Source organism: Camelina sativa, chromosome 20, assembly GCF_030686135.1.
Source record: "Camelina sativa cultivar CO46 ecotype springtype chromosome 20, ASM3068613v1".
Lineage (NCBI taxonomy): Eukaryota > Viridiplantae > Streptophyta > Magnoliopsida > Brassicales > Brassicaceae > Camelina > Camelina sativa.
This window is the reverse complement of record NC_141899.1, coordinates 16276241-16302162: the sequence shown is the minus strand read 5'-3', so window position 1 is coordinate 16302162 and position 25922 is coordinate 16276241. Positions and strand designations below refer to the sequence as shown.

The window sequence follows — 25922 nt, the reverse complement described above, 5'->3', positions numbered from 1 at the left end:
GGAAAAAAAAATTATCTATCGAATATTTAATTACCAATTCTATGCAATGTTATTCTCTTTTTATGTTATGAGAATTTTTAAAATTTTTTTTTTTTTGCTTTTCATAAGGATAAATTTGCATTTAAAATAATTTATTTTTTTCAAAAATTTGAAAACAAGATCTACGAAACAATAGCTACTTTCCAAAGAATATTAATTATTTTATTTTTCTAAAAAAAAATAACCCACGAAATGATTTTGGAGACAAAGAAAAAACAATTCTAAAGATGAGGGGTTAAAATGTAAAAAAACAAACAAAATGAAAGAAACATCCCAAAAAGCTAAACCCTAACCCTTATTTCTTCTTCTTCAACCTCCCCCACCCAGAATCTGCCGTCACCTCCCCAGAGTTCGATAGCAATGGTGAAACGCAACCGAGTTGTGCAGGCAGAGCAATCATTACCCATTGAAGAAGACTGTAAATCGCTGATAAAAAAGCTTGCTTCTTGTAAACAAACCATCCGCGACAGATCCTTACGAACCGTTCTTGGTACTTGGCTCCCTGAACAAACTGAAATCTCCGATGAAGACATGAAGAAGCTATGGCAAGGAATCTTCTACTGCATCTGGCATGCCGATAAGTCTCTTTATCAATCACAACTCATCGATCGTCTCTCCTCTGCTCTTCATTCCCTTCCTCTGCCTTTGTCTCTTCATTACTTCACCGTCTTCTTGTTCACCATGCGTCGTGAGTGGTCACGCATTGATCGCCTCAGGTTAGATAAGTTCTACCTCTTGATTCGAAGGTTTTTGAATGGGTTCTTCTCTTTGCTTGATAGCAATTCGTGGGATTTGGAATTAACTCGTCGTTTGATGAGTGTTTTGTTCGATGGTACGTTTCTTGCTGGTGATAAGTTTCAAGGGAATGGTGTGAACTATCATATAGCTTCTGCTTTTGTTGAGGAGCTTAGACCGTTTCTTCCACTTAAGAACGAGGTTTTAGAACTTCTTATTACTCCTTTTGTGACGATTTTGGGTGTTGTTAATGATAAGATCTTGGTTGGGAAGATTAAGAGTAATTTGTTTGATGAGTTACTTAAGATGGGGAAGAAGCTGTTGTTAATTAAGAAATCTGGGAGTGATGAAGTGCCTGAGGATGATGATGTAGTGGTTTTAGGATCTATTGCTTTGTCTATGGAGTTTGCAAAGAGGTTTTATGAGATGGGTTCTTCTCCGGAGTGCCATCAGGGTAGTAGGAAAGCTATATTTGCTATTCACAAGGAGTTCTTGCAGTTGGAGAAGGATATGTCGTGTTCCGGTATCGAAGTTTCTATCGCAGAAGTTTCTCGTCTTGGCAACGATGAAGTGCCTGAATTGGTTCCCGTGTCTGAGTCTGAAACAAATGCTGTTTCTAAGTCTAAGAAGATTTTTGCAAATGGGTCTTCTTCTAAGAAAAAGGGTTTGAAGAAATGTTCTTCAAAGACTAAAAAAGGCAGTGCCAAGGAGGATGCTGTTATGGATGATGTTATCGATCTTGGTAAGAAAGATGAAGCTTTTGATGAAACTATGATATCGGATCTTCGACAGGAGTTTGAGAAGATTGCATCTGAAATGAGTCCGTCAAAATGTGAGGTTGCAAGTGTCTGTGAAGTAGCAGAACCTGTGTCAATAGCCAAAAAGTCCAAGAAGAGGAAAAGAGAGAACAAAGGGGAAGTGCAAGAAGATACTACGGTTAACAGAGATGCGGCAGCAGAGACAAGCTTAGCCGGCCCGAGCAGTGAGAAGAGCTCAAAGAGAGTAAGATTCGCAATGAAGAACAATTTGGTGTGGAAACCTCATTGCCCTCTACCTCCACAAGATTTGAGGTTGCCTCCGTCTGCTACGCCAAGAGGAAGTGCTCTGAAGCAAGGAATCCCGGCCGGCCCAGTGAGGGAGTTGGCGAGTAGGAGGACGAAGAAGAAAGCGAAACCCGCTGCACGTAGAGGAGTGAAGACGATCAAGAACTTGAAGAAGAAAATGTCACCATGAAAATGGAGTGTCGAATCATCATTATTGGTTGCTTTGCTGCTAGTTTTTCTTTAAATTTTTGTTATAGTTTCAACTTTCAATACGTCTTTGAGATTTTGTTTGCTGATTTGAGAATTATGAGTAAAATCTTTGCCATTAAAAACTGAAAAACTCGTCCCATGTCCGTTTGTTCACATCTCTACATAAAGAAAAAAAAAACTACTCCCTCCAAGAGTGATAAAATACACAAAATTTTGATGTCACCGCTAACAACAATGACAACTGAATTGGTCATTTGTTTCTCTCCTCATCTTTTCCTATCTAATTTTTTTGATGTATGAACTATTAGGAATGTGGTTGAAGGAGCAAAGACGCGTATATAAGATGGTTCCAAACATCAGGAACTCCTGGCAGACACCAGTGGCTGCAATCCTGTCGCTTTGTTGACACTTTTTTACCTTCTGTGTTGGTCTTACCATAGATTGATGGATGTCCGTCTTTGCGGAAATTAGTCAGCTTTGTCACGTTTAGGAGAATCACAGGAATCTGCATCTCCTTTATGGCTTCCTCGACTATTTTCATTTTCAAAGGATAGGAATCCAGGATTGAACCTTTCTTAACCGGTTCCACCTCCCCATTGCACGACCCTCCCGAGTCCCACTCACCTCCCCTGTTCAAGTCAAGACACATAATAAGCTGAAGAACTTATCTCTTCTGTAAGAAAACCGCAACAAGAGTACATACAGGTGGCCAAACCAATTTGAACCTAAGAGCTGAAACCGAAATGAACTGGTTTGTAACTAATAAAAGATCAGGGATTACCTAAAATGGGCAGAGGAGTATCCGCGGTAAAATACAAGCTGCTTTTTGGGATTCACATTCTGGTCAATCCATTTTGCCCAAGTCTTCAACGATCTTCTGTATGCTTCAGTCGCATCAAATTTCGGGTAGATGTAATCACCTTCTTTGTAGTAGTTTTTCCTGCACTAGTTATTATTCACCATGTCATATACCATTAATGGCTCGTCCTTCTCTAGAGACTGGTGTCATGAAACAAAAGTACACAAGTACAATGGGATGCACCAGTAATATCAAGCTTTAAGGTGAGAAATTCAGAATATTTTGTAACTTTAATGAATCCTACAGCTGACAATAAATTTACCCTACATCTCGTACATTTGTGAAGAATTGTGATAAAGCAAGCAGGAACGGAAAGAACATACCCTCTGGCGGTCTTTCCATGAACCCACCAATGTCCAGTGTTAAAGACAAGAATGTCAGCTCGCTTCCATTTAGCATGTGACTTGTCAATGCGATCAATCGAAAGGGTCGGATTAGTGTTTCCTTGAGCATTTGCTCTAACTCCTTCCCTTACAAGAAAATGTGACCTCACAAACGCTACTGTGCAGTTGAAATCCTGTCAGACATTATTACACATTTTAACCCCAATTTAATCAATCGAAAAAGATGCACATAAATGGATACTGTCTCAAACAAAAATATGTCAATTAGTGGTTACTTCAAACATAAACTCTGTTGCCTATTCCAGCACCAAATTACAAGCAGTGTAGATCACCAGAATACCAGTGAAAATTCAATCGAAAACACAAGCAATAATGAGCAGAAGAGTGAACTTACTTCAAACTTGAATACAAAGTAGCCTCTCCCCTTTGTTATATTATGGCCATAAACCTCGTACATTCTACTCTTATCGGATAAACCTTCTCGAAGAACGCAAATCATTGATTCAAACTGGTTACGGTTCATAGAATCTCCAACCAACAACAGACTTTTACCTCGTAGCTTCACCAAGAAGTCTGTAGCATTAAACCTATGATTGGAAAGTCAATAAAATAAGGGGATAAACACATTCTATGCACAAACAGAAATTGCACATGAGGTGTTTCCGCTATAGTATGTATGATCAAGGACTAAGCATTCATTATTGCTCTTTTGAGAAAGCAGAACACACAGAATCCGCCATTAAAGTTGTATGTACAGTTACAATATTTGCACATTTAAGAGAGTTTCTACTATCTCATTCAGTTATCTATACATCCACGCTAACACATATGTTCAAATAACCTTAGCTTCACAATCAGCTAATATGACAATTCAACTCATGAACACAGCCAACACAAAGCTATATTGTAGTCCCTAACTTCATTTCAAACGTAAGATTGGACGAACAATGTAATGTGAAAAATTAGAAATTTTAATGCTGGTCAATTCGAAAAGCTATTATACCGTGGGAGATCACAACCGTCCGGCTTCCATTTCCAATTGAGATAGTCAGAATCACGCCTCCCATTCTTCTGACAATCAAAAGCTTCGTCAACATAAGGACACGATCCAGGCTGATACAATGGATACTCATCATCGTCCTTAACCCATGATCCCCTGTACAAATCACAGCCTTTCATCTTCTCAACCACCGCCTGGTCCACAGATTCTCCTCCTCCTACTTCTTCTTCCGGCTCAGTTTTCGCCGTGTGCGAATCGTCCACATCTTTAAGTTTCAGCTCAGTCTCTACCGCGACGTCATCGCCGCGGCGTGAATCGTCTTCCTCCTTTGGATTTGTTTCCACGGTGACGTCAACATCGGTAGCATCGTGTTCGTGAGGCTCGATTTGAGGGAGTATGGGCGTAGGAGGAGGTGGATCGGCGGCGGAGAGAGAGATGTCGGCGGCTTGGTAAGGTTGGAGAGAAGGTTCGAGAGTGCGTCGAGTGAAGAGGAAGACGCTGCATAGGAAGATAACGATGAAGAGTGAAGTTGTGACAGTGTAGGAGACGATGGTGCGAGGGAAGCTAGGGAAAGAAGAAGAAGTCGACATTGTCAAATGAAGCCACCACCACCATCGGAGTGGAAGCTAGAGCTACGCACTACTCATCTCACCCGTCAGATGCGACTTCATTCAATGTTTTCCATTTTCTTAATTATTAACTTAATAATAATAATTAAAAATTACTCCAAATTAAGGTCAATATTCCAAAATTATATCTCGTAAATGCACATATATTTCTGCCAAAATGAGGTAATTTTTAATAATTTTCGAGTATGCTCATATATTCATACTAAATTGGTCAATAAGTGAATGAATGTATCAAAAAGCAATCACTAAACTTTTTTTGTTTTCTTGTTTTTTTTTGGACAAAGCAATCACTAAACTAAACAGTAAAATCACAATCATGAGGAATATGCTACTTACACACATGACACATCTATGTTAATGTTATCTAAAATCTTATCCTTTATGATTTTTTTTTTTTTGGAGGCAAAAATTGATTAGACAAAATGCGTAAGCAACTTTTGCTTAGAACCTTCTTCTTCCTATAGAGTATTTCAATTTATAGGAGAGAGAACTTTGTGAGAGAACTTTGTTAGGAAAAAACACTTTCCCTTCGGTTTAATTCTGCTGTATTCTACCTTTAAGCTATCCTTTTGGTGAGATATTTGCTAGGTTGCACTGAAACGGGTACGGGAACAGGAATTGGGTACGGAAACGGGGACGGAAAATGGCAAAGTAAAAATTAGTAGATACGGGTACGGCTTGGGTACTTCAATAAACATATAAGAAAATATACCCATACCTTGAATAAGAGGAGATTAGTAAAGCTAATAGGAAAAGGAGAGAGGGAAAAAGAGTCTAAAAAGTAGAAAAACATAAAAAAATGAAAATATGCTTATGATAAGAGTGCTTTGAATGAAATGAAATGGATGCAAATATCAAAAAATTCGATGTTATCTTCCCTTAAAGCATCTAGGGCGTCCCCATAGAGTCCCGTAGAGTTTCCGTCCCCAACATGTTCCCGGTACGGGGACGGCTACCAAATAGACGTACCCGTGCATCATAGGATATTTGTGGATTCTAGGGTTTTTCTTTCGGTGTTCTTATTTTCACTATTCCGCTTTCCGTGGTTCTTGAGTTTGGTTCATCTTTGGGTCTCTATTCCCTTCCTATTCTCCTCTCGGGTCGTTGGAAGTTAGTAGGCTCTTCTTTTTTTTCCACGTTTCGGCTTCCGGTTACAGTCATGTCAGCGGCGATGGACAAAGCTCTTATGGCGATGTCTTTAGAGGAAGAAGATCTTCCCTTTGGTATGCTGAATCTTCCAGAGCTGAGCTCCTGTGAGCAAAACTATCTAAGTTTGGTCGGTCGGCTTCTCAACCCGGAACTGCAATCGATGTCTAATCTGATCCTCAATATGCCTAGGAAATGGGAGAAAGGAGATAAGGTTCGGGGAGTGGCGATATCTAAAGAAAGGTTTCAGTTTTTCTTCAAATCGGAGCAAGACCTAAATGAGATTCTGAATAAAGGTGCCCAATTCTTCGATGAGTGGGCTATAGTGATGGAAAGGTGGACAGAGAGACCCCTTCCAGATTCGTTACAATTCATCCCTCTTTGGGTCCAAATCCGAAACATCCCCATCAACTACTACACGAAAAAGGTGATTATATTGCTTGGAGAGCTAGTTGGTCAGGTGTTAGAAGTGGTCTTCGACCCAGAACAACCTATAAGTCGAGGTTTTGTTAGAGTGAAGATCAAGTTCGATGTTTCTAAACCCCTGAGAAAGTTAAAGGTAATCAACCTTCCTCATGGGCAAACTACCACAGTTTGGTACCATTATGAAAAAGTTCAAAGGAGATGCTTTCACTGCCAAAGGCTCACTCATGCTAAGGAGGTTTGTCCCTTCCTCCTAAAGCAGTCTCAAGACTTTGCGGCTGAACAGGATTTGAACAAGAAAAGGGGTTCGCAGCTTTTGCCTCTTATGTTAAAAGAAGATGACCCTCTCTTCGGGGTTCTGAGCGAGGAGCAAGTGGGCATACACCCAGTTTTGGGTAGACCAAGAATTGACCCGATTGTCCTGGAAGGTATGCGGGAATACATTCGGGTAGCTAAAGAGGGTGAAGATCGAAGGCTCCGTATAGAAAAAATAAAGAAGTCCGTAGCTGAGGTCGAAAAGGATCCTTTTGCTGAAAAAAATGGTCTTCAGACTAGAACCTGATCCCTTAGTCTCCAAGGATTTGAATAAAGAAAAGGGCCTAGTTTTTGGATACGAAACTGAGAGAGACTCGATATTGCCACCCTCAAGCTCTCATCCAGGGGAAATAGTCTCGGATAATCAGCTCAGTTGCAATGAAGGCAAGGATCATTCCTTGTATTCTGAAGGAGGGGGGTTTCACCATAAGCTAGGGGATTACTCGACATACTTCTTTTCCTCTCTGCCTCGTTCAACGGAATATGTGCCTAGCTTTTTTGAAGCAGGGACATCCGGAACGAAGCAGAGAAAGCCAGGGATCCGACGAAGACCCCATTTCAGTAAAAGAAGAAGATCAAGTTTGGGATCAAAAGAAGAAAAGGCAGACAAGAATATTAGTCTGAAGAAAGGATGGGTGGAGAAAAGAAAAGGAGTAGACATAGCAGATGAGAGCCAAAAAGTCGCAAAGCGCAAAAAACCAGAGGTGGTCCCAATTGAGGGACCGTCCACCATCTGATGAGCATAGTCAGTTGGAACTGTCAGGGATTGGGGCGGCCTCAAGATTTGACAGTTCAACATCTCATGGAGATGCGTAAAAAGCATTTTCCTGAGATTCTGTTCCTGATGGAGACCATGAACATAAGGAATGTGCTTGTAGATATTCAAGTCTGGCTAGGGTATGATAAGGTATATACGGTTGATCCAGTGAACATAAGTTTGCCTTGTTTTGGAAGAAAAACGTTTCTGTAGATTTCTTGTTTATGGATAAAAATGTGTTGGATGTAAAGGTAGGAGTTGGAGATCATTCTTTTTTCCTGTCCTGTATATATGGAAATCCAAGATATGATCTCAGGCACGTGGTATAGGAAAAACTCACAAGAATCGGGTTGCAAAGGAAAGAGAGCTGGTGTATGCTAGGAGATTTGAACGAAATCCTACACAATGGGGAAAAACTTGGAGGTCCAGCCAGAAATGAAAAAACCTTTGAGGACTTTGCAAACATGTTAAAGGCTTGCAATATGGAGGAGCAGTCGGGATCAGGAAATAGCTTCTCTTGGGGAGGAAGAAGAGGGGATTTGTGGATTCAATGTAAGCTGGATAGATGTTTCGGGAATAAGGAGTGGTTCAAGGAGTTCCCAGCATCCAATCAGTTATTCTTAGACAAGAAAGGATCCGACCACAGACCTGTATTTTTGCATCTCCTTTCTTCACAAGAGACTTACAGAGGATCCTTCAGGTTTGATAAGAGAATGTTGCATAAGCCTTTGGTCCTGGAATCTATTAAAGCAGCTTGGCAAGCCTCCTCTTCGTCTCTTGGTTCGTCAGTTTCAGAAAGTTTGAGAAGATGTAGGAAAGCCCTCAGTAAATGGAAAAGGACAAGCGATTTGAATGCCAAGGAAAAGATCAACCAAATCCAGAGAGATACTGAACTGGAACATGCGGCATTAGTCCCTTCCTTTGCGCGTATGGCTTGGCTGAAAAAAGAAATGGTAAAAGCTCATAGAAAGGAAGAGTCCTTTTGGAAACAGAAATGCAGAAAGGACTGGATGAAATCAGGAGATAAAAACACTAAGTATTTCCATGCCTCGGTCAAGACTGCAAGAACCAAAAATGGCTTAGATCAACTTCTGGACCCTCAAGGGATCATGCATCGATCAGAAGCGTCCAAAGGAGAGGTTGTAACCAATTACTTCCAAGACCTTTTCACTTCGTCCTATCCTCCGGATCCCCATGAGCTCTTCCAAGATTTTGAACCAAGGGTTACAGCTGCAATGAATGACAGGCTCATTCTTAAAGTCACCAAAGAAGAGGTAAAAGATGCAGTTTTCTCTATAAAAGGCTCGAAATCTCCTGGAGCAGATGGTATGATAAGCTTATTCTTTCAACAATACTGGGAGATAGTCGGGAATCAGCTGACATTGGAAGTCTTAAAGTTCTTTGAAGAAGGCATCTTGGAAAAGGAATGGAATTTCACTCAACTTTGCCTTATTCCAAAAAAGGTCAACTCCTCCTTGATGTCAGACCTGCGGCCTATTAGTCTGTGCTCAGTCATGTATAAGGTTATCTCCAAGATTTTAGTTTCAAGACTTCAACCTTTGTTGTCAGAGTTAGTCTCCCCTAACCAATCAGCCTTTGTAGCTGATAGACTAATCTCTGATAATATCATTATTGCACATGAAGTAGTCCATGATTTGAGAACCCACGACATGCTAGCAAAGGAGTTCATGGCCGTGAAAACGGATATGTCTAAGGCTTTTGATCGTGTGGAATGGAGCTACTTGAGGTGCCTTCTATTAGTGATGGGTGGGTGGTCCTAGTCATGAAGTGTGTCACTACGGTTTCCTACACGGTTTTAATTAATGGTCAGGCTCATGGATTGGTGACTCCGCAGAGAGGGCTCAGACAAGGGGATCCTCTTTCACCGTTTCTCTTCATTTTATGCACTGAAGGACTCACTCATCTGTTGAATAGAGCGGAGCATAATAGGTTATTAAATGGAATGCAATTTTCTCCTGAAGGTCCTTCCATCCATCATCTCCTTTTTGCAGATGATAGTTTATTTATGTGTAAAGCGGCTGAAGATCAAAGTGGGGAACTCCAAAACATTTTGAACATCTATGGGAAAGCGACAGGACAGACTATAAACCTGCTCAAGTCTTCTATTCCTTTGGTGCGAAGGTTTCAGATCAGACAAAGCAAGTAATCAAGATTAAGTTGGGTATCACTGAAGAGGGAGGAGCTGGTACCTACCTTGGACTGTCGGAATGCTTCAGTGGTTCAAAATCAGATATGCTCGCATATATACACGAGAAGATGAAGAACTGGTTATCGGGTTGGTACGCTAAAACTCTTTCCCAAGGAGGTAAGGAGATACTTTTAAAGACAGTAACAATGGCGATGCCGGTGTATGCCATGTCATGCTTTAGACTACCCAAAGGTACCTGTGAATCATTATCGGGAGCTATGTCAGCATTCTGGTGGAGCTCAATGGAAAATCATAGAAAGATCAGTTGGATTGCGTGGGAAAAACTATGTCTGCCAAAAAATCAGGGTGGACTTGGTTTTAAAGATATTGAACTGTTCAACCAAGCGCTATTGGCTAAACAAGCATGGAGGCTACTTCAGAAACCCGATTGTCTCTTCTCCAGGTTCCTCAAAAGTAGATACTACAGTGAGTCTTCATTCCTGGAAGCAGATCTTGGTTCTGGACCATCCTTTGCTTGGAGAAGCATATTGCACGGCAGATCTTTGCTAGAAAAAGGGTTAAAGCAAAAGGTAGGAGACGGAAGGTCCTTAAAAGTTTGGACTTCTCCTTGGCTTTCTGATGAAGGCATGAGAGCTCCCCTGATGAAAAATATTATAGTAGACATTGATCTAACAGTTGCAGACCTCATTGACTTTGAAGCCAAGGATTGGGACTTGGAGACTTTGGAGGATCTCTTCTTCCCAAGAGAAGTCAAGCTAATCCTAAATTCAAAACCTGTCATGGATTCTCTAGATTATAAATGTTGGATGCACAACAAAAGTGGAGAGTACAGTGTAAAATCAGGGTACTGGCTTGCTACTCATGGAGTTAAAGAAGAAGCAATCCGGTTAGCAACATCGCTTCCCTCTCTAAACGGAATTAAAGATCAAATCTGGAAAGTCATAGCGCCTTCAAAGATAAAGATTTTTTTGTGGAAAGCGGTAAGTGGGGCTATTCCAGTGACATGTCAACCCGGGGCACTAAAATGGACAGGCGTTGTCAGGTTTGTGGATTACAAGGTGAGTCAATCAATCACGTCCTCTTCACCTGTACTATTGCTTGACAAATATGGGCTCTCTCTGGGTTCCCTAACCCGGTAGGTGGCTTTGATCAGAACTCGGTTTACCAGAACATGTATGATACATTGCTCATGGGGAAGAACCTAAGCCTGGACATAGGTACCCGAAGATCCTTCCCGTGGATTCTGTGGTTTCTCTGGAAAAACAGGAATAACCTTATCTTTGAAGGTCTGCTTTTTATGCAAAGAGATCTGTTGTTAAAGATCAGAGAAAGTTCGGATGAATGGTTCCAAGCACAAGAAATGGAACATGCAGAAGAAGAGAGCATTATACAGACTCCGCAAAAAGTCTTGAAAACCTGGAGACCTCCGGCGAAACCTTGGCTAAAATGCAATGTTGGTACTTCTGGGAACAAGGTGAACAGAGTAGGTGGAGCGTCTTGGGTTCTTAGAAACGGAGAAGGTACTGTCCTTATTCACGAAAGAACTGCTTTGCCTCTATAGACTCTAAAGACTCTGCTCAGCTCGAAGGATGTCTGTGGGCAGTGGAGAGTATGCGAAGCTTGAAAATTCCTCGTGTGATGTTTGCTCTGGAAGCAAAGGAACTAGTAGGTGCGGTAAATCGCTCTGAGGCGTGGCCAAACTTTAAGTGCCACTCGGAACGCATCCTTTTGGCCTTGGCTCCCCATAGTGGAGACTGGTCTTAGAAGAAAGAAAATCTAATCTGGGAGCTTTTTTGATCGCTAGAAGCGTCACAAGGGAGGACCGACTGCAATCATATATAGCTCTAGGCTATCCTTTTTGGTTACAGAACTTGTTCGAAAATGAGAAATGCATTATGCCTGTGTAATGGTTTTTTCTGTTGATGATTGCTTTCGCTCCTTCTCTTTTGTTTTGTGACTTTCGGCCTTAAGTTGCTAATATATCGAATCATTCAGTTGAAAAAAAAAATTAGACGATTAGGTTAAAAACACAAGTTTTTTTTTTTTAAGACAACAACCAGATAACAAATATTTTCATGTAAATTTTAAATTTGTTAAAATGTTTTATAATTATATTATTTTAAATATTTTAAATTTTAAATTTGTTAAAATGTTTTATAATTTGTCCAAATATCATATTTCAATTTAGTTTTAGTTCGGATTATTATGCTTATATAACCTAGACGTATCTACTTTTGAACGGAAAACATGTCTCTTTCCGTCTCATCCTGTTCCTTCTTGTCCTGTATCCATCAGAATTTTTCTGTCCTATGATCATTTTCTTTTAAATAATTACTCCTTAGGGCAATATTCGTAATAGAGATTGGGTAGCAAATTTAGACGAGATATGCAAATTCTTTTTGAATATTTATTTTTATTTAAATAGTTAAAATTATCCAAAGATAATTATAATTTTTAAAAACTATCTAATTGTTTTCAAAAATACCAAAAATCTCAAAATACCGTTCTAATATGGCTCAGTACTTCGCGAAATATATAAGACTCCATTTGAATATTAAGGTAGTATCTCCTGTTACAACACATGGCCGAATATTTTTTCATCAGCTAGAAAATATACAGTAAAACCTCTATAAATTAATAAAGTCGGAACCATGAAATTTTATTAATTTATAGAAGTTTTAATTTATCGATAAATTAATAATTATTAATTTATAGAGAGATTTTACTAATTTGGTAAAAAAATATTAAAAATAAGATTTAATTTTTATAACTAATATTTTTATAAAATCAATTACAATGAAAATAACATTATCATGTTTTGAAGATAGCACTCAAAGATTTTTATACAGTAAAAATATTAAAAATGAACTCTAATAAAAATTAATGTGTAGATATATACATATATTTAGATAATTTTATATAATTATTAATTTATATTATTGATGGGACCATATTTTTACAAAGGAGTTTCAAAAAAATTATTATTTTATTATATTATCGAATAGTATCTTAAATTACACTAGTCCCCAGTTGGGACCGGGGAAATTTATTAATTTATAGAGATTATTAATTTACGGAGTATTAATTTATAGAGGTTCTACTGTATGATATTTTACAATCCGTCCATAAAAATCAAACATTAGCTTTAAAATATGAAGTGATTTACGTATATATTTATTAAACTAATCAGAAACTTGAATACTAAAACTTATAAAACCCATCGATAAGCCTTAAATACTAAAACTTGAAGAACAGAAAGACAACATTATATAAATTCCAAGCTTTTACAATTTTTTTTTTAAGGAAGTAAATAAGAAAGCCTCCTTTAAGGAAGTGATTTACGTATATATTTTTTAAGGAAGTAAATATTCAACATTTGATATTTGAGATTCATTTCATAGATACACGAGGAGAACCTGTGGAAGTATTTACTTGAGCTGGAAGAAAAAAAAAACGGTATACCAGAGAATGAGAAAATAAATTAAAAACACAAAACCCTTTTAATGCATCTAGACGACGATCACAAGTATTGTTCATGTATCCTTGCCTTGTCCTCTTACCACCAATTATTTTTGTGATGCTTTGTGTTCTTGCTAATGCTTACCCTAATGCTTGCCATAATGCTCGACATATAGGGCAAGAGTTATGTGTTCCATCAAAACAAGGAGGAGTTTCGACTGCTTAGCAGAAGATCAAACCTCAGGGTTACAATAAGATTTTTAAGTAAAACTTTATGTCAATATGGTTGATATGACAATCTATCATGTATGCTGCTGTATGATAGTCGTCTCTGTATAGGTTTGTTAGACAAACCAAAGATTTGTTTGCATGTCTGGAGTGATCAGATATGTTAAGATTTTCAAGACAATTTGTGTGTTAAACTTTACCCTAATGCTTTGTTGTTGTTATTACATAAGCTTTCATTCAAAACAAATCAGTCAAGTCTCTTATTGAATAGGATATATAATTTGTGAATGACTAATAATTCTTAACATTATAATGAAAATATTGGTGTGATGGAAGTTTTTTTTTTGGTCAACTTCTAATTCGATTAAAATTAACGAGAACGTTCTGCAAGAATACAAGAAAATGTATCCAGAGTACGGAGGGCACATTTCGCCATCTCATCAGCTAACAAGTTTGCCATGCGAGGGATAAAGGTAAAGAACACATACGAGAATTCAGAGATTAGAGCTCTAATACCATGAAGTATCCCAACTAGTTCATTAATTACCTTATTGGAGTCCAGTAGGTCGACTAGAGACCTCGAGTCGGATCTGATATAAACGTGTGAAAAAAATCTTTGGCCTTTGCTGATTGCAGCTTGGTACTAACTACTAACTGGTACAATCAGTGGGAACGTTCCACAAAATCAAGTAAAGATAATTTAGGATAATGCACGCTAAGTTATGTCAAATTCAACAGTACAAGAGAGAGAGATAGAGAGAGAGAGAGAGTTTCACGACAATAGAGACAGAAGATGAGAATCACATAAAATCGATATGTTTTAAGATTAATTACTAAAAAAAAAAAAGGTTTGGCAGTTTGAAAAGCAATTCCGCAAAGGCAGTGTAATGTGCAAGTCACCACTAGTTGCTCTGTCTCTTGTGATACGAGTGCTCCCAAAGCATCTCCTCAAGGTGGAGTAGAGCGAAGTAGGAAAAATCCGGACTTCCGGGAGGATTTGGTGCATCACCAACATCAAGCAACAATGATATCGATAACAAGATATATATGGATATAAAACTCAGCAAAATCAATACGGCTCAACCAACTAGTAAGATATTGGTAACAATGATTTACAAAAAGAACAAGCAGAATGTGATATTCTTCTCCATTCCTCAAAACTTTGATCATTTAAAAGTAACAATTTTCCATCTTATTCTTCTACATTCTTTACAAAATGAGGAATAATATAACAAAAAGGTTCCTCTCTAAAATTGATGAGAAACAAATGGAACAAAAAAAAAAGAAACAAACATTAATTTTTTTTTCAAAATATATAAAAAATTATGTTTATTAATAATATTTCAATTATAAATATAATAATTTTTATATTTTCACAATGGTATTGACAAAAAAAAATTAATATGAATTCCATGTTAATGATTTTTCAGGTTTTATTTGAAAACTGTATGAAAAGTAAAATAATGTTTATATAGTAAACAAAACTAAAAAATATTTTAAATTACTCTTAAAATTTTATTAATTTAATATGACATATATAAATTAAATTCAAAAAATTTTATTTTAAAATCAAAAGTAAAATCTGTTATATACACATTAAAAATAGTATTAATATTTTTATTGAAATTTAAGTTATTTAATATTTAATATAGTTTAAAAGATATTGTTCTTGTTTGGTTACCATTTATTTTTTTGTTCCTCTCTGCATTTTTTCCTTTTATTCCGCAAAAATTGTTTATTCCATTCTGGATTGTTCTTTTTGTTCTTCTAATGGTTACTAGTAGAAGCCATTATAATTCATAATAGAAAGTTTAAAAAAATCTACAAGAGAAATAATCGAAGGCGTTACTTATTACGTGTGTGTTAACGTAAAAAAAAAATAATGGGCTAGAAAACATATTACTCTTTTTCAGTTTGATGATATACATACACCAATTAGTTGAATTAATGCAACAAAAACTTATAGAATTAGCTTAGAACTTAGAATAGGGACTACGGATTTTTTTAAATGATTATTACTCTTTGGTGGAAAAAAAACAATTGTATATGATTATTATTGGTTTTATGATTTTAACAGTTTTAGAAATCCAAACAAAAATTATGTGTTATTTAATCATAGATTTTAAAATACTTATTAAAATGATGTGTTATTAGTTCTATGATTTACAAATACTTCTTAAAATATCATGTAGTCATGTTATTCATTTAAGGATTTGTTTTTGGATTTTAAAATCCAAATTATGTTTTAAATGAATTTGAATGGTTTTGAAAATGTAAAATAGAAGGAATCAAATCCAAATATAAAACATGTTATTTCAAAATCCATTTGTTTTGATTTTCATAATTTACAATTATATTATTGGAGAAGTAATTTCTAAATCCATATAGAATTGTGAATTATGAAAATCAAAACACATGGATTTTGAAATAACATGTTTTAGCTTTGGATTTGAATCCTTCTAATTTCACATTAATATACATTCAAATCCATTTAAACATAGTGTGAATTTTGAAATCCATGTATTTTGTCCAAAAAAATGCATTTTTTGTCCCAAAAAAACAATCCATTTAAACATGATGTGGATTTTGAAATCCAAAAACAAATCATTAAATGAATAACATAATATTTTAACAAATATTTATAAATTATAGAACTAATAATACATAATTTTGATAAGTATGACCAAAACGACATCGTTTTAGGCAATCTCAGATGGCAATTAAAAACTAACTGTTTTTTTAACAGTGTTGAGTCAAAGATTAGTTTTGTAAAATCAAAGGTTGTAGAAGGTAATTAAAAACTAACCGTTGATTTTACAAAACCAACTTTTGGTTTTTAATTATTTTCTAGATTTATGCTTTTCATGTAAATAAATAGAATTTAATTATTTTAATTAGAATTTTATGTATTTGAAAAATAAATACAAATCATCTATTAATCAGAAATATATAAAAATAAAAAATAATTATTTTTAGGAGAAAAGGATAAAAGAAAAGAATTTAATATTTTTCTGGTCAACACTGGGCAACTCTTGATTCTGGTCAATAAAACATCGTAGTTAAATGTTTATGGCATTGTACACATAACTTATGTTTTGTACACATAACTTCTGTTTTTTACGCATGTTCTTATATGATGACAATAGTTCATGTAGTTAACAATAAATTTATATTGTTTGCATGTTAGACTATGTGTTGGTGTATACTTCATATGATTGCCAATCATTTTTTTATTAATGATTATTACTACTTAGTGGAAAAAAAGAATTCTATATGATAAAAAAAAATTAAATGAAATGGTGTGACAAATCTGCTGAATCTGATTTTTAAAATTATCATATGATTCAAAGTGCAAATTATCAATCTTGTTGTAATGTATCACCACCTTTTTTTAATCTCAGTAAAATCCTAAACAAGTTCCAAATAGTAGCGATTAGGCCCAGCAAAATCCACTCAATTTTATTTTTTTTGTTGGACCAATCAGACAATCTCACCAACGGTGACAGCAAAATTTTTGACTGGTTGTTCGAAGAGGGGGGGAGTTTGCACAAATCCAATTAAGCGAGCGTTATTATACCAAACATTCTAATCCTTCGATGGTCTCTTCTAGTAATTCTTACGCCTTGCTCTTCACATCTCCCAACCAAAATCTCTAGATTGGGGCAGCAACGAATATGATTCAACCCTAATTTACAAGTCTCTTGAGATTTTATACAGTTTCAACTCCCACAAGCGAATAGAAGAAACCCAAAACTCAAAATGGCCAACGCTCGACGATCTTCATCCTTCAATCCCGCGACGGAGCAAGACAATGCTATGTAAGCTCAACCCCAAGTCTTTTCCTTTGTTGATGATTCTATCGTTTCGTTTCCTTCTCTATTTGTTATCGAGCTATGAGTTTGTTCTTGTTTCAAGAGTATGTTCTTTTTTTGGACCCTCATCTCTATAATCACTTTCCATTTTACATCTGGTGTACACATTTGCTGGGCAGATAGATTTCATGAATTTTTTTTTTTTTTTTTTGTTTGCAAGAATCCTCCCAAGTTTTATATTTCTTATGTTTATGATTCTATGATCTGTGTTATGAGCAAACAAAGTTCAAGCACGTAACTTGTTGTTTCTCTCTAGTCACAGCTAATTTTGAGCTTCAGATTCAATGCGTCTTTCTTTTGTTCTTCAAAGTATTTTGCAGATTGCTCAATTCTCTCTATGTTTTAGTCTCATGCCTTTTTCTGCCAAACGATTCAGATGATGCTATTATGCAAAAATCATTCCAATTTTTTTATGTTCTGCATCCTTTATTGGCTCCTCATCTAGTTTCACTACTGTTTTTTCTGATTGTAGGTTTCTTGATATTCTACATGAAGCTCCTCTCTTCGGTCATCGTCAATCTAGAAGTCTTGTTGGAAGCTGCATTTATCTGATTATACTGGCAAGTGCCTTTAAACTGTACCTTTTTCTGATATTCACCGTTGATACTTGATATATTAACTCAAGAGTGTTTGTAACTTTCCTTATTACAAGCATTATGAGAAAACATGAGTGTCTGACTTTTGTATTTACTGTTTGTTAAATTTTTAGGCAGGTTATGCTATTTTAGCAGTTGGAGCACCGTGGATACTTCATTCTGTAGACTCTCTTATCCCATCTATACTTTGTAGCTGCAATGTTGCTCTATTGATGTTAACAGGTAAACTACAATACTCCCTTTTAAGCTTATTACTACAATCTTTGTTTACAAGCAAGTCAGACTATATTGTGGTATGCTACTGCCTAGTACATTTGTTAATTGCTCATGAGTACTACTGCAGGATATGTATAAAATTATCATGACTATTTTCTGCAACAGGTATGTTTCAGCAATACTTTGTCAATCAGGTCCAGAAAATACGCTTGCAGGTAATGTTTGTTCTACTGCTCATTTTTTTATTTTCTAAGACTATATAGAGATAGGTCGATATTCTCTATTGTAGTTGTAGTTATTTCATCGGAATACCTTCTGAACGAACCTTCTATTGCAGGGTTATTACAGTTTCAGTCAGAAATTGAAACATGTAGTTCGTCTGCCATTTGCCATCATGGCATACGGTAATTTTTAATGCTACTTTTTCAATCATATATTGTTACATATATCTATTTCTTGCACTCAATAAGGTGACTCTGTTTTATTATAGGGACTGCATCTATGCTGCTTTTCATGGTGTGGAGACCATATGTTAGTGTTCTTCCCATTTTTACTGTACAGAGGTCTGCAGCCTTCTTTTTAGATACACTTACTGCTTATACATTCTTTTGAATTTTCTGTTCTGTTCCAGTTGATCACATTTTCTGTTTTTATTTCTTTAGTCTTCGACGATTATACGAATAAAAGAAAGATTCTGACTTCATCCTTAAACTTCTTCCAACTTTGCTAAGAAAATTACTACTATCACATAATGAAACTCCTTATTGAGAAACGGTATTCACGCAGGGGACATATTTGACTTAACATGTTTACCAATTCTTAGATAAATGCCTACAAGCTGTTTATTTGATGCTTTGGAAGCTGACAATGTCTTTCTTATTTTATATTTTGAAGAAACTTGGTGAAGGAAATTTTGTTTTGGCAAGGTCGAAAACGCTTACGAGCATAATATTCTTGCAGGTTCATCATGTCTGTTGAAGCAATATCTGCCGCTTCTTTTGTGATTGTATTTGTTGGTAAGCCATACGGTCCAGAAATCATATTTACACTTTTAGGCATGCATTAGTACCTCAACTAGAGCTGTTAAGCCTGGATACTTTTCTTAGTCTAAAAATTTCATGCCATGATTGCTAAGTGTCAGATTAAAGTCAGTTTTCATTTCTTATGTACCTGACGCATAGAGCTTAACTGAAATAATTCCATTGCCTCTGGGCTCTATTGCGGTCAAATGAAACTTTTTACATTCTATGGTCATACATTTGTAATTATATGTATCATGTATGCAGTTCTTACAATTGGCTATAGTTTGTGATTGAATATCAGAAGATCAAGTATCTTTTAGAATTGCTGTTCTGGGTTTCAGTATGAAAGCCTCTTTTTTGTTCTCAATGCAGAGCCCGTCATACCGTGTATTCGGAAAAGCCATTGGGTAGAGCATAATGCATTCTTTTGTTACATTGTTCTGCCAGTTGTTTAGTAAGAGATTCTATAGCTAAGTTATAATGCAGCTCTTCTTATCTGTATTTTAATACTGGTAGGTTATGTTCGCCAGTATAACTCAGTGAACTCTCAGCCCGATGTCTTAAATTCACTGTATTCTCCCCTTCAACCAGCTGCTTTGGAGGGATTGAGGTACTTTCACAATCTCACTGGAACCTTATATTCGTAGTCGTCATGAATATCAAATTTAGCATGACAACCTTATAATGCCATGGCGATACTTTTACCATTCTCAAGTCTTTAGTTGGTTTGCTTGAGAAACAGATACCATGAAGCGGGTCGCCTTTCTGATCAGCAAATGGCTCTACTGCAATATCAGCGTGAGAATCTCCATTATCTCAGTGAAGAGGTGACAATACATGGAATATTTATCATGAGTACTTAATTTCTGAATCTTGATGCTTGTGTTGTTTCTTACTAGTCTACAGTTTTGTACTAGTAATCCTAAGTTCAATGCTCTTTCTAGTTCTTCATCATCCACCCTAATTATATGCAGAATTATCCTGTGCTTTCGCTTGAGTGAGTGTCTTGCCTCTCTCTTTTTTTTCTTTTCCAGATTCTGCGGTTGCAGGAGTCTTTAAGCAAATATGAAACCAATGGTAGTAGCAGCACTCCTCAGGTTTGAACTGCTCTATTACAAAATCTGCTCTATTACAAAATTACTGACTTCTTTTTAGCGGAGCCTTAAGTGTGGATACATGCTAACAACATTCTTGATAATTTTCTTAAAATCCATGTATTTCCTTCCACTAGGATTTTAATTTTGCAACTGTTAAATGATAAACTTTCAGGTTGATCTGGCGCATCTTGTGGCTACTCGTGATCAGGAACTACGAACACTTTCTGCTGAGGTAAAGCTCAGTTAACAAATGATAAACTGCAAATTCTCATGGTTAATTTTTAATTATCACCCTTGGTGGACAACATATCATAGCTGATTGACATTTCATGGCTAATATTCTTTATGTAGCATCTCTAAGTGGAGGATACTAAATGAAAATTGTATGTTTGCAGGTGGATCAACTCCATTCCGAGCTTACTCTTGCTCGATCTCTGATCTCTGAGAGAGATAGAGAGATACAACACGTTCGGAATACCAATAATCAGGTTTGAGACTATTTATAAACATAAGAACATAGCATACTTTCCACGAAGATCACAATCACATCATGTGTAGCAAGGATGCTTTACTATGAAATCTTTTGCATCGAACAATTTGCAAGGGCTACACATCTTTGGATCTGTAAAATTAACTCGATCATCTTCTGTTTTGAAACTCCTGAAACAGTATGTTGCAGAAAATGAAAGGTTAAGAGCTATTCTTGGAGAATGGAGTATGCGAGCTGCAAAGGTACAAATCTTAGGCATGTTTAGAGATGCAATATGATTCGTGAAAAGTCAATGTTAAATTATCGTTCTATAGTTTCCTTCCTATATCGGGTTTATCGAATCCAAACCCCTTTTGCGTAATATATGTTTTGTTTTTCTGAGGCTAACAAAGTTAACCGAATGTGTAGCTCGAACGAGCTCTGGAGGTGGAGAGGATATCAAATCTTGAACTGCGGAAGAAAGTTTCGGCTCTAAGAGACCAGAGGCAGGTGGCATAAAAGCATATACATCATCTAACTATTTATAACTCACATGGCTTGTAGACAAATATTTTGACACTATTTTGTAAATGTTTGTTGCATTTTTTCTTGAAATGTTTGATTAGAATGAAACTCTTTTTTTATGCATAACTAGGTATTAGCCCACGCTAGGCCTGGGTTGTTTCATCAGTACATCAAAATTTAAAAACTATGTAGTATGAGTTTAAATAAACTTAAGAAATTAATTTTTCTTTTGATGATAATATATTTTGTGCAATCAAGTCCTATGTACTTTCCATGCCATATATTTTGTAGTTGCAGTCATATTTCAAAATCATTGTGATAACTGTTTTAATAAAATTTATTTTGTAGTCTTAGTGATGCATTATTTATTATTCATTTATGGTGATAGCTTAAATAGATTTAAAATATTTCAATTAAGAAAAAATCAAAATAAGAAATATTAGGTCTGCAATGTCTCATGCATATATAACTAAGTGAGACTAACAATATATTATTAGACTAATACATTTTCCATAAAAATAAAATAATAAAAACAGCAACTATTTTATTAGGTTATTATATCTTAAAGTATTCAATTGTGTATAGACTATGATTCATATAAAATGATAAAGTTACATTTAGAAAAATAATTAATATTTTATGGCATTATAAATACATAAACATAAATACTATTTCTTTTGTTAATAAACAGTAAGACCTACAATGGAACTTAAATTTCCTCTTCTCAATCTATATAATATATGTACTTCTATTATAACACTAAAAAAATTGGACGTTTTACTTTAACTTTATTTAGGCTATTGTTTAACATTAGTATGTTTTTTTTTAATTTTTTTTTCTTTGACAAACTTCTAACATTAGTATGTTAAGTCATAAATTTTCTGAAAAATGAATTTTTGTAAGATTTTAAGATCTACTCAGAATTTAATTTAAAAAAAAAACTTTTAAATTTGTAAGCAATGATTATTAAAAACTTAATAATTCATCACATATGGTGGGAAAGGAGAAAAGAATGATTACTTATATAATGATAACCCAAATTAGATAATGGAGATGAAACTTTAAAAAAAAAAAATAACAATGTTAAATTATTACAATGATATTTCATCTGGTTTTGTAACCCATACAACAACAACAACAAAATAAAAAGAAAATACAATTTTTTTTGAGGAATAGTGAAGATATGAGAGAATGTGAGAACGGAAGAGTGAGAAAAGACTAATATGAGAGAATAATTATTTATATAATAAGAATTGATGGCAATTACATCACATTTAGAATTATGGGAGTTACATTTATAATTTATTTTGTTTGACTAAAATTGCAATAAAATTCACCTCACATGGCATATTATTCTATATTTATTATTATTATTTCATACTTAACTTATAAATAATAATATTAATTATGTTAATATATTTAATATCCAACAATAACATATATTACATACAAAATTAAAAAATACAAGAAAGAAAAAATTAAATACATATATAAGTAAATATAAAACAGAAATAATTAATTTAAACAATTTTTTTTGGTGAAAACATTACTTACTATGATATGGAGGGAGTATAAGACCCTCTTGCATTATTCTATATCTAAAATTATAAATTTAGAGTTTGGAGATAGAGAATTTGTAAATAATAGAGAAATATGAAAGGAAAAAAGAAAGAGCTCTCGGCAAAAAAATTCTCTCTCAAGGGCGTTAGAAATGGCGACGGCACATTAGGGTTTTGAAGCTGGGGTCTGATTTCTGTATGATTCGGGGGTTTCTTTGGCATGATTTGGAGATCTCTCTGGTGGATTTAGGTATCGGATTAGATGGGATTAAGAGATTTCGATCACGAGATCCGCTGGATATCGGTGATTACTTCTTCCTCTGGGTGTGGCGATTGCTGTTTTCGGATTTGATCTTGATTATTTGGGATCTTCAGATATCCCTTATTACCAAGTTTGATCTATTTTGGAAGGCTGGGGGCTATTATATCCCGAGGTTTCATTGTTCATCTGATTCGATCTATTGGTATTATTATGGTAGAGATATGGAATCGCTGGTGGAGCGAGATCTCGACGGCTTCTATCGGGTTGTTTTTGGAAGGTTGAGATCTGAGTTTCCTTGTCGAGAGTGTGGTGGCGATTGTTTCTCTCTGTCTCGATTTGGTAATGAAGTCCGGATGGTACTTAAAGAGGTTGTTTTGGTTTTGGGTATTTTGCATATCTCTCTTGTCTCTCTTCTTCTCGACGACCCTTCAGTTTCAGTGGTGAGCTTGAGGTTTGTTGACATGTCGCAGAGCGGTCTTGTGGGAAACGGTTCGGTCGATCATATGGCGGAGGCAGTGAGACCTCGACGGAAAATCAAAATTTCATATTTTGATAATTCGGACCTCATCGCAGGATACTCGAAGACCGTGGTGGGTCGGTGCTTCAATCCTAAATTACAGGACATGAAGGCACTGCTTATCATGATGCCAAGGATCTGGCAGGTCGAGGGTAGGGTCGTGGGTGCTGAATTGGGTTCAGGGAAGTTTCAATTCGATTTCGATGAAGAAGCTGACCTCGTTCAAGTTTTGAAGAAGGGTCCATACCATTTCGACTCTTGGATGCTCTCTCTGGTCCGTTGGACACCGGTGGTGGATCCGGCTTATCCTTCGGCGATCACGTTCTGGGTTCAAGTGTCGGATGTACCAATTCAGTTCTGGGCAGAGCCCACTTTTCGTGATATAGGTTCTGGTCTGGGGATTGTTGAGCGAGTCGATCTTGATCGTGGCAGAGTGCAAGTCACTATTGACGGACTCAAGCCGATCTGCTTCGAGGTGGACATTGAATTCTTCAATGGTGAGATTACAATTGTCAAGTTGGATTATGAGTGGTTGTATGGCTGGTGTGATCACTGCTTCAGTCTGTGTCACGACGTCTCCGTATGTCCTCTGCTTAAGAAGCCGCTGGTCCATGGGGGTAGAATGGATGTTGGGGTGGGACAAGCCCAGGGTAATGCTTTAAGTTACAAGGGAGCTGTTCAGTCTGAGGCTAAACGGGGAGGGGGTCATGGTAAAGGGGGTCATCGGGGTCCCAATTATGGTGGTGCAAAGGTTCGCCCAGAGCGTATCACGGGTTCCTCTTCGCGCACTAAGGATGCTTCTGGAATGGGTTTACCACAAGATGTGCGGGGAAAGCAAAAAGTCTCACGGGGACAGGGTCAACGAAGTGTTGATATGGGAATAAGCACAAATCCAATAGGTGTGATTTTGTCTGAGCGGGGTCAGCAGGAGTTGGCGAATCAGCAGTCGAGGACTGCTAAGAAGGCATTGTTTCAAGATAAGGGTGACGTGGTGGTTCAGAAGGAGTCCGCTGCAGGCGGGGAGGGGGATGCGGAGGAGGGACAAATCTTGTCTTCTCCTCTCCAAGGTAGCGATGAGGGTGATGAGTCACTGCCAGTGGGTCCTGTGGTGCGGGTGCAGGGAGATACGATGGTTCTTGCTGTGGTTCCTCCAGGGGAGCAACCTGTACATCAGAGCTCAGCTCAAGAGATCTCGAGGGACAAACTCCAAGAGGTTGGTGTTATGCCGTTGGGTGTTGTTTTGCTTCCGGTTAATGTAGATTCGGTTGAGGGTAGTGTTCCCACTACGGTTGCATCTCCAGATTTAGTGGGACAGTTTGGTTCGCAGAGACTCATTGTCAGTCCTTCAATGGAGGTTGAGGGGTCTTTGGCTATGGAAGAGGCGGAAGAGATTGGGGTGGGAGAAGGTCAGACTGTGGAGGTCACTGGTGGGGAGGTGAATACTGACCAAGATATGGGAGAGGTTTCGGAGGAGGAATTGGGTAATGAGGGTGTGGAGGGCGCCCAGACTGCCTCAGTCAAGGTCAATGTGAGTGACAAGGGAAGGAAGGGGAAAGCTGTGGTGTTGCGGGGTGTATGTGCAAAGAAACGTAATGCGGCACTGTTGTTGTCTCCGAGGACTCGTCCTCCGCAGGGTTCTGTAATGGGTACTGGTGAACAAGCCTCTAAGGCCCAGGAAGGTGTCAAGGGAGGCCCAGGTGAGGGAAAGCCACCAAAGCCAAAGCCAGTTAAATGAATGTACTAAGTTGGAATTGTCAAGGTCTAGGGAACAAAGCTACAATAGGAAACCTTAGGGATCTATGGTTTCAACATAGACCAGACTTTTTATTCATTATGGAAACAAAGCAACCTTTTTCTTTTTTGGAACAATTTGTAGGCCATTTTGGCTATAAAAATTTAGAAATTGTGGAACCTGTTGGTTGTAGTGGGGGTTTGGCCTATAATAAAGATGATTTTAATGTTGAGATTTTAATGGCATCTAATAGGATGATTGATGTAGAAGCGGTTTACAAAGGAAAGTCTATTTTTTTTAACATTTGTGTATTGTGATCCGGTTCCTAAGAACCGAGATTTGGTGTGGGAAAGATTGGTACGAATTAGTTCCTCTCGGACAACTCCTTGGTTTATTATTGACGATCTTAATGAAATCACTGGTAACCACGAGAAAAGAGGGGGGCGATTACGTCATGCTTCCTCTTTTCTCTCTTTCAATGGGATGATCCGGGATTGTGGATTTATAGAGTTTCCCTATTTAGGGGATTGTCTCTCCTGGCGTGGGTGGCGGGACAAAAAACCGATAAGATGTCGTTTAGACAGGGCTTTGGGAAATGAGGACTGGCATGATTTATTTCCGGATACAATCACGGAATACTTGCCCAGGGTTGCCTCCGATCATATGCCTCTACTTGGTTGTATTGGGGCCAAACGGCC

At 36.8% G+C, this 25922-nt stretch overlaps 4 protein-coding genes and 1 pseudogene across 6 annotated transcripts in view; 3 read left to right on the top strand and 2 right to left on the bottom strand.

Moving 5' to 3' along the window:
* Positions 1-287: 287 nt before the first annotated feature.
* Positions 288-2157, top strand: LOC147918980 (uncharacterized). Its single transcript, XM_087505889.1, has one exon. It carries the CDS (start codon positions 400-402, stop codon positions 2005-2007), a length of 1608 nt encoding a protein of 535 aa, XP_087362015.1. The 5' UTR covers positions 288-399; the 3' UTR covers positions 2008-2157.
* LOC147918979 (protein trichome birefringence-like 5) lies at positions 2122-4902 on the bottom strand. 2 transcript variants are annotated; one of them, XM_087505890.1, is made up of 5 exons: positions 4234-4902; positions 3625-3817; positions 3210-3403; positions 2809-2967; positions 2122-2656 (listed from the first exon to the last, which is right to left on the bottom strand). In XM_087505890.1, exons 1-5 carry the CDS (start codon positions 4818-4820, stop codon positions 2332-2334), a joined length of 1458 nt encoding a protein of 485 aa, XP_087362016.1. In that variant the 5' UTR covers positions 4821-4902; the 3' UTR covers positions 2122-2331. The 2 variants fall into 2 exon arrangements, with proteins under 2 accessions (XP_087362016.1, XP_087362017.1); XM_087505891.1 differs by having other exon boundaries at positions 3625-3803.
* Positions 4903-6018: 1116 nt separating this feature from the next.
* On the top strand, positions 6019-7480 carry LOC147918978 (uncharacterized; annotated as a pseudogene).
* A 9328-nt stretch (positions 7481-16808) lies between these two features.
* Positions 16809-21277, top strand: LOC147918977 (protein FIP1-like). Of its 2 annotated transcripts, XR_015593652.1 has the most exons (15): positions 16831-17175; positions 17702-17793; positions 17943-18047; positions 18207-18256; positions 18379-18445; positions 18532-18604; positions 19002-19057; positions 19436-19470; positions 19580-19673; positions 19806-19890; positions 20098-20160; positions 20333-20392; positions 20556-20648; positions 20830-20892; positions 21059-21277. XR_015593652.1 is itself a non-coding variant. In XM_087506048.1 (14 exons), exons 1-14 carry the CDS (start codon positions 17117-17119, stop codon positions 21146-21148), a joined length of 1050 nt encoding a protein of 349 aa, XP_087362174.1. In that variant the 5' UTR covers positions 16809-17116; the 3' UTR covers positions 21149-21277. The 2 variants fall into 2 exon arrangements, 1 of the variants encoding a protein (XP_087362174.1); XM_087506048.1 differs by lacking the exon at positions 19436-19470 and having other exon boundaries at positions 16809-17175.
* Positions 21278-25836: 4559 nt separating this feature from the next.
* LOC147918976 (uncharacterized) overlaps positions 25837-25922 on the bottom strand; it is a 1209-nt gene continuing 1123 nt past the window's right edge. The window contains exon 2 of the mRNA XM_087503803.1: positions 25837-25893. Coding sequence (XP_087359929.1) covers positions 25837-25893 — 57 coding nt within the window. The remainder of the gene's footprint in view (positions 25894-25922) is intronic.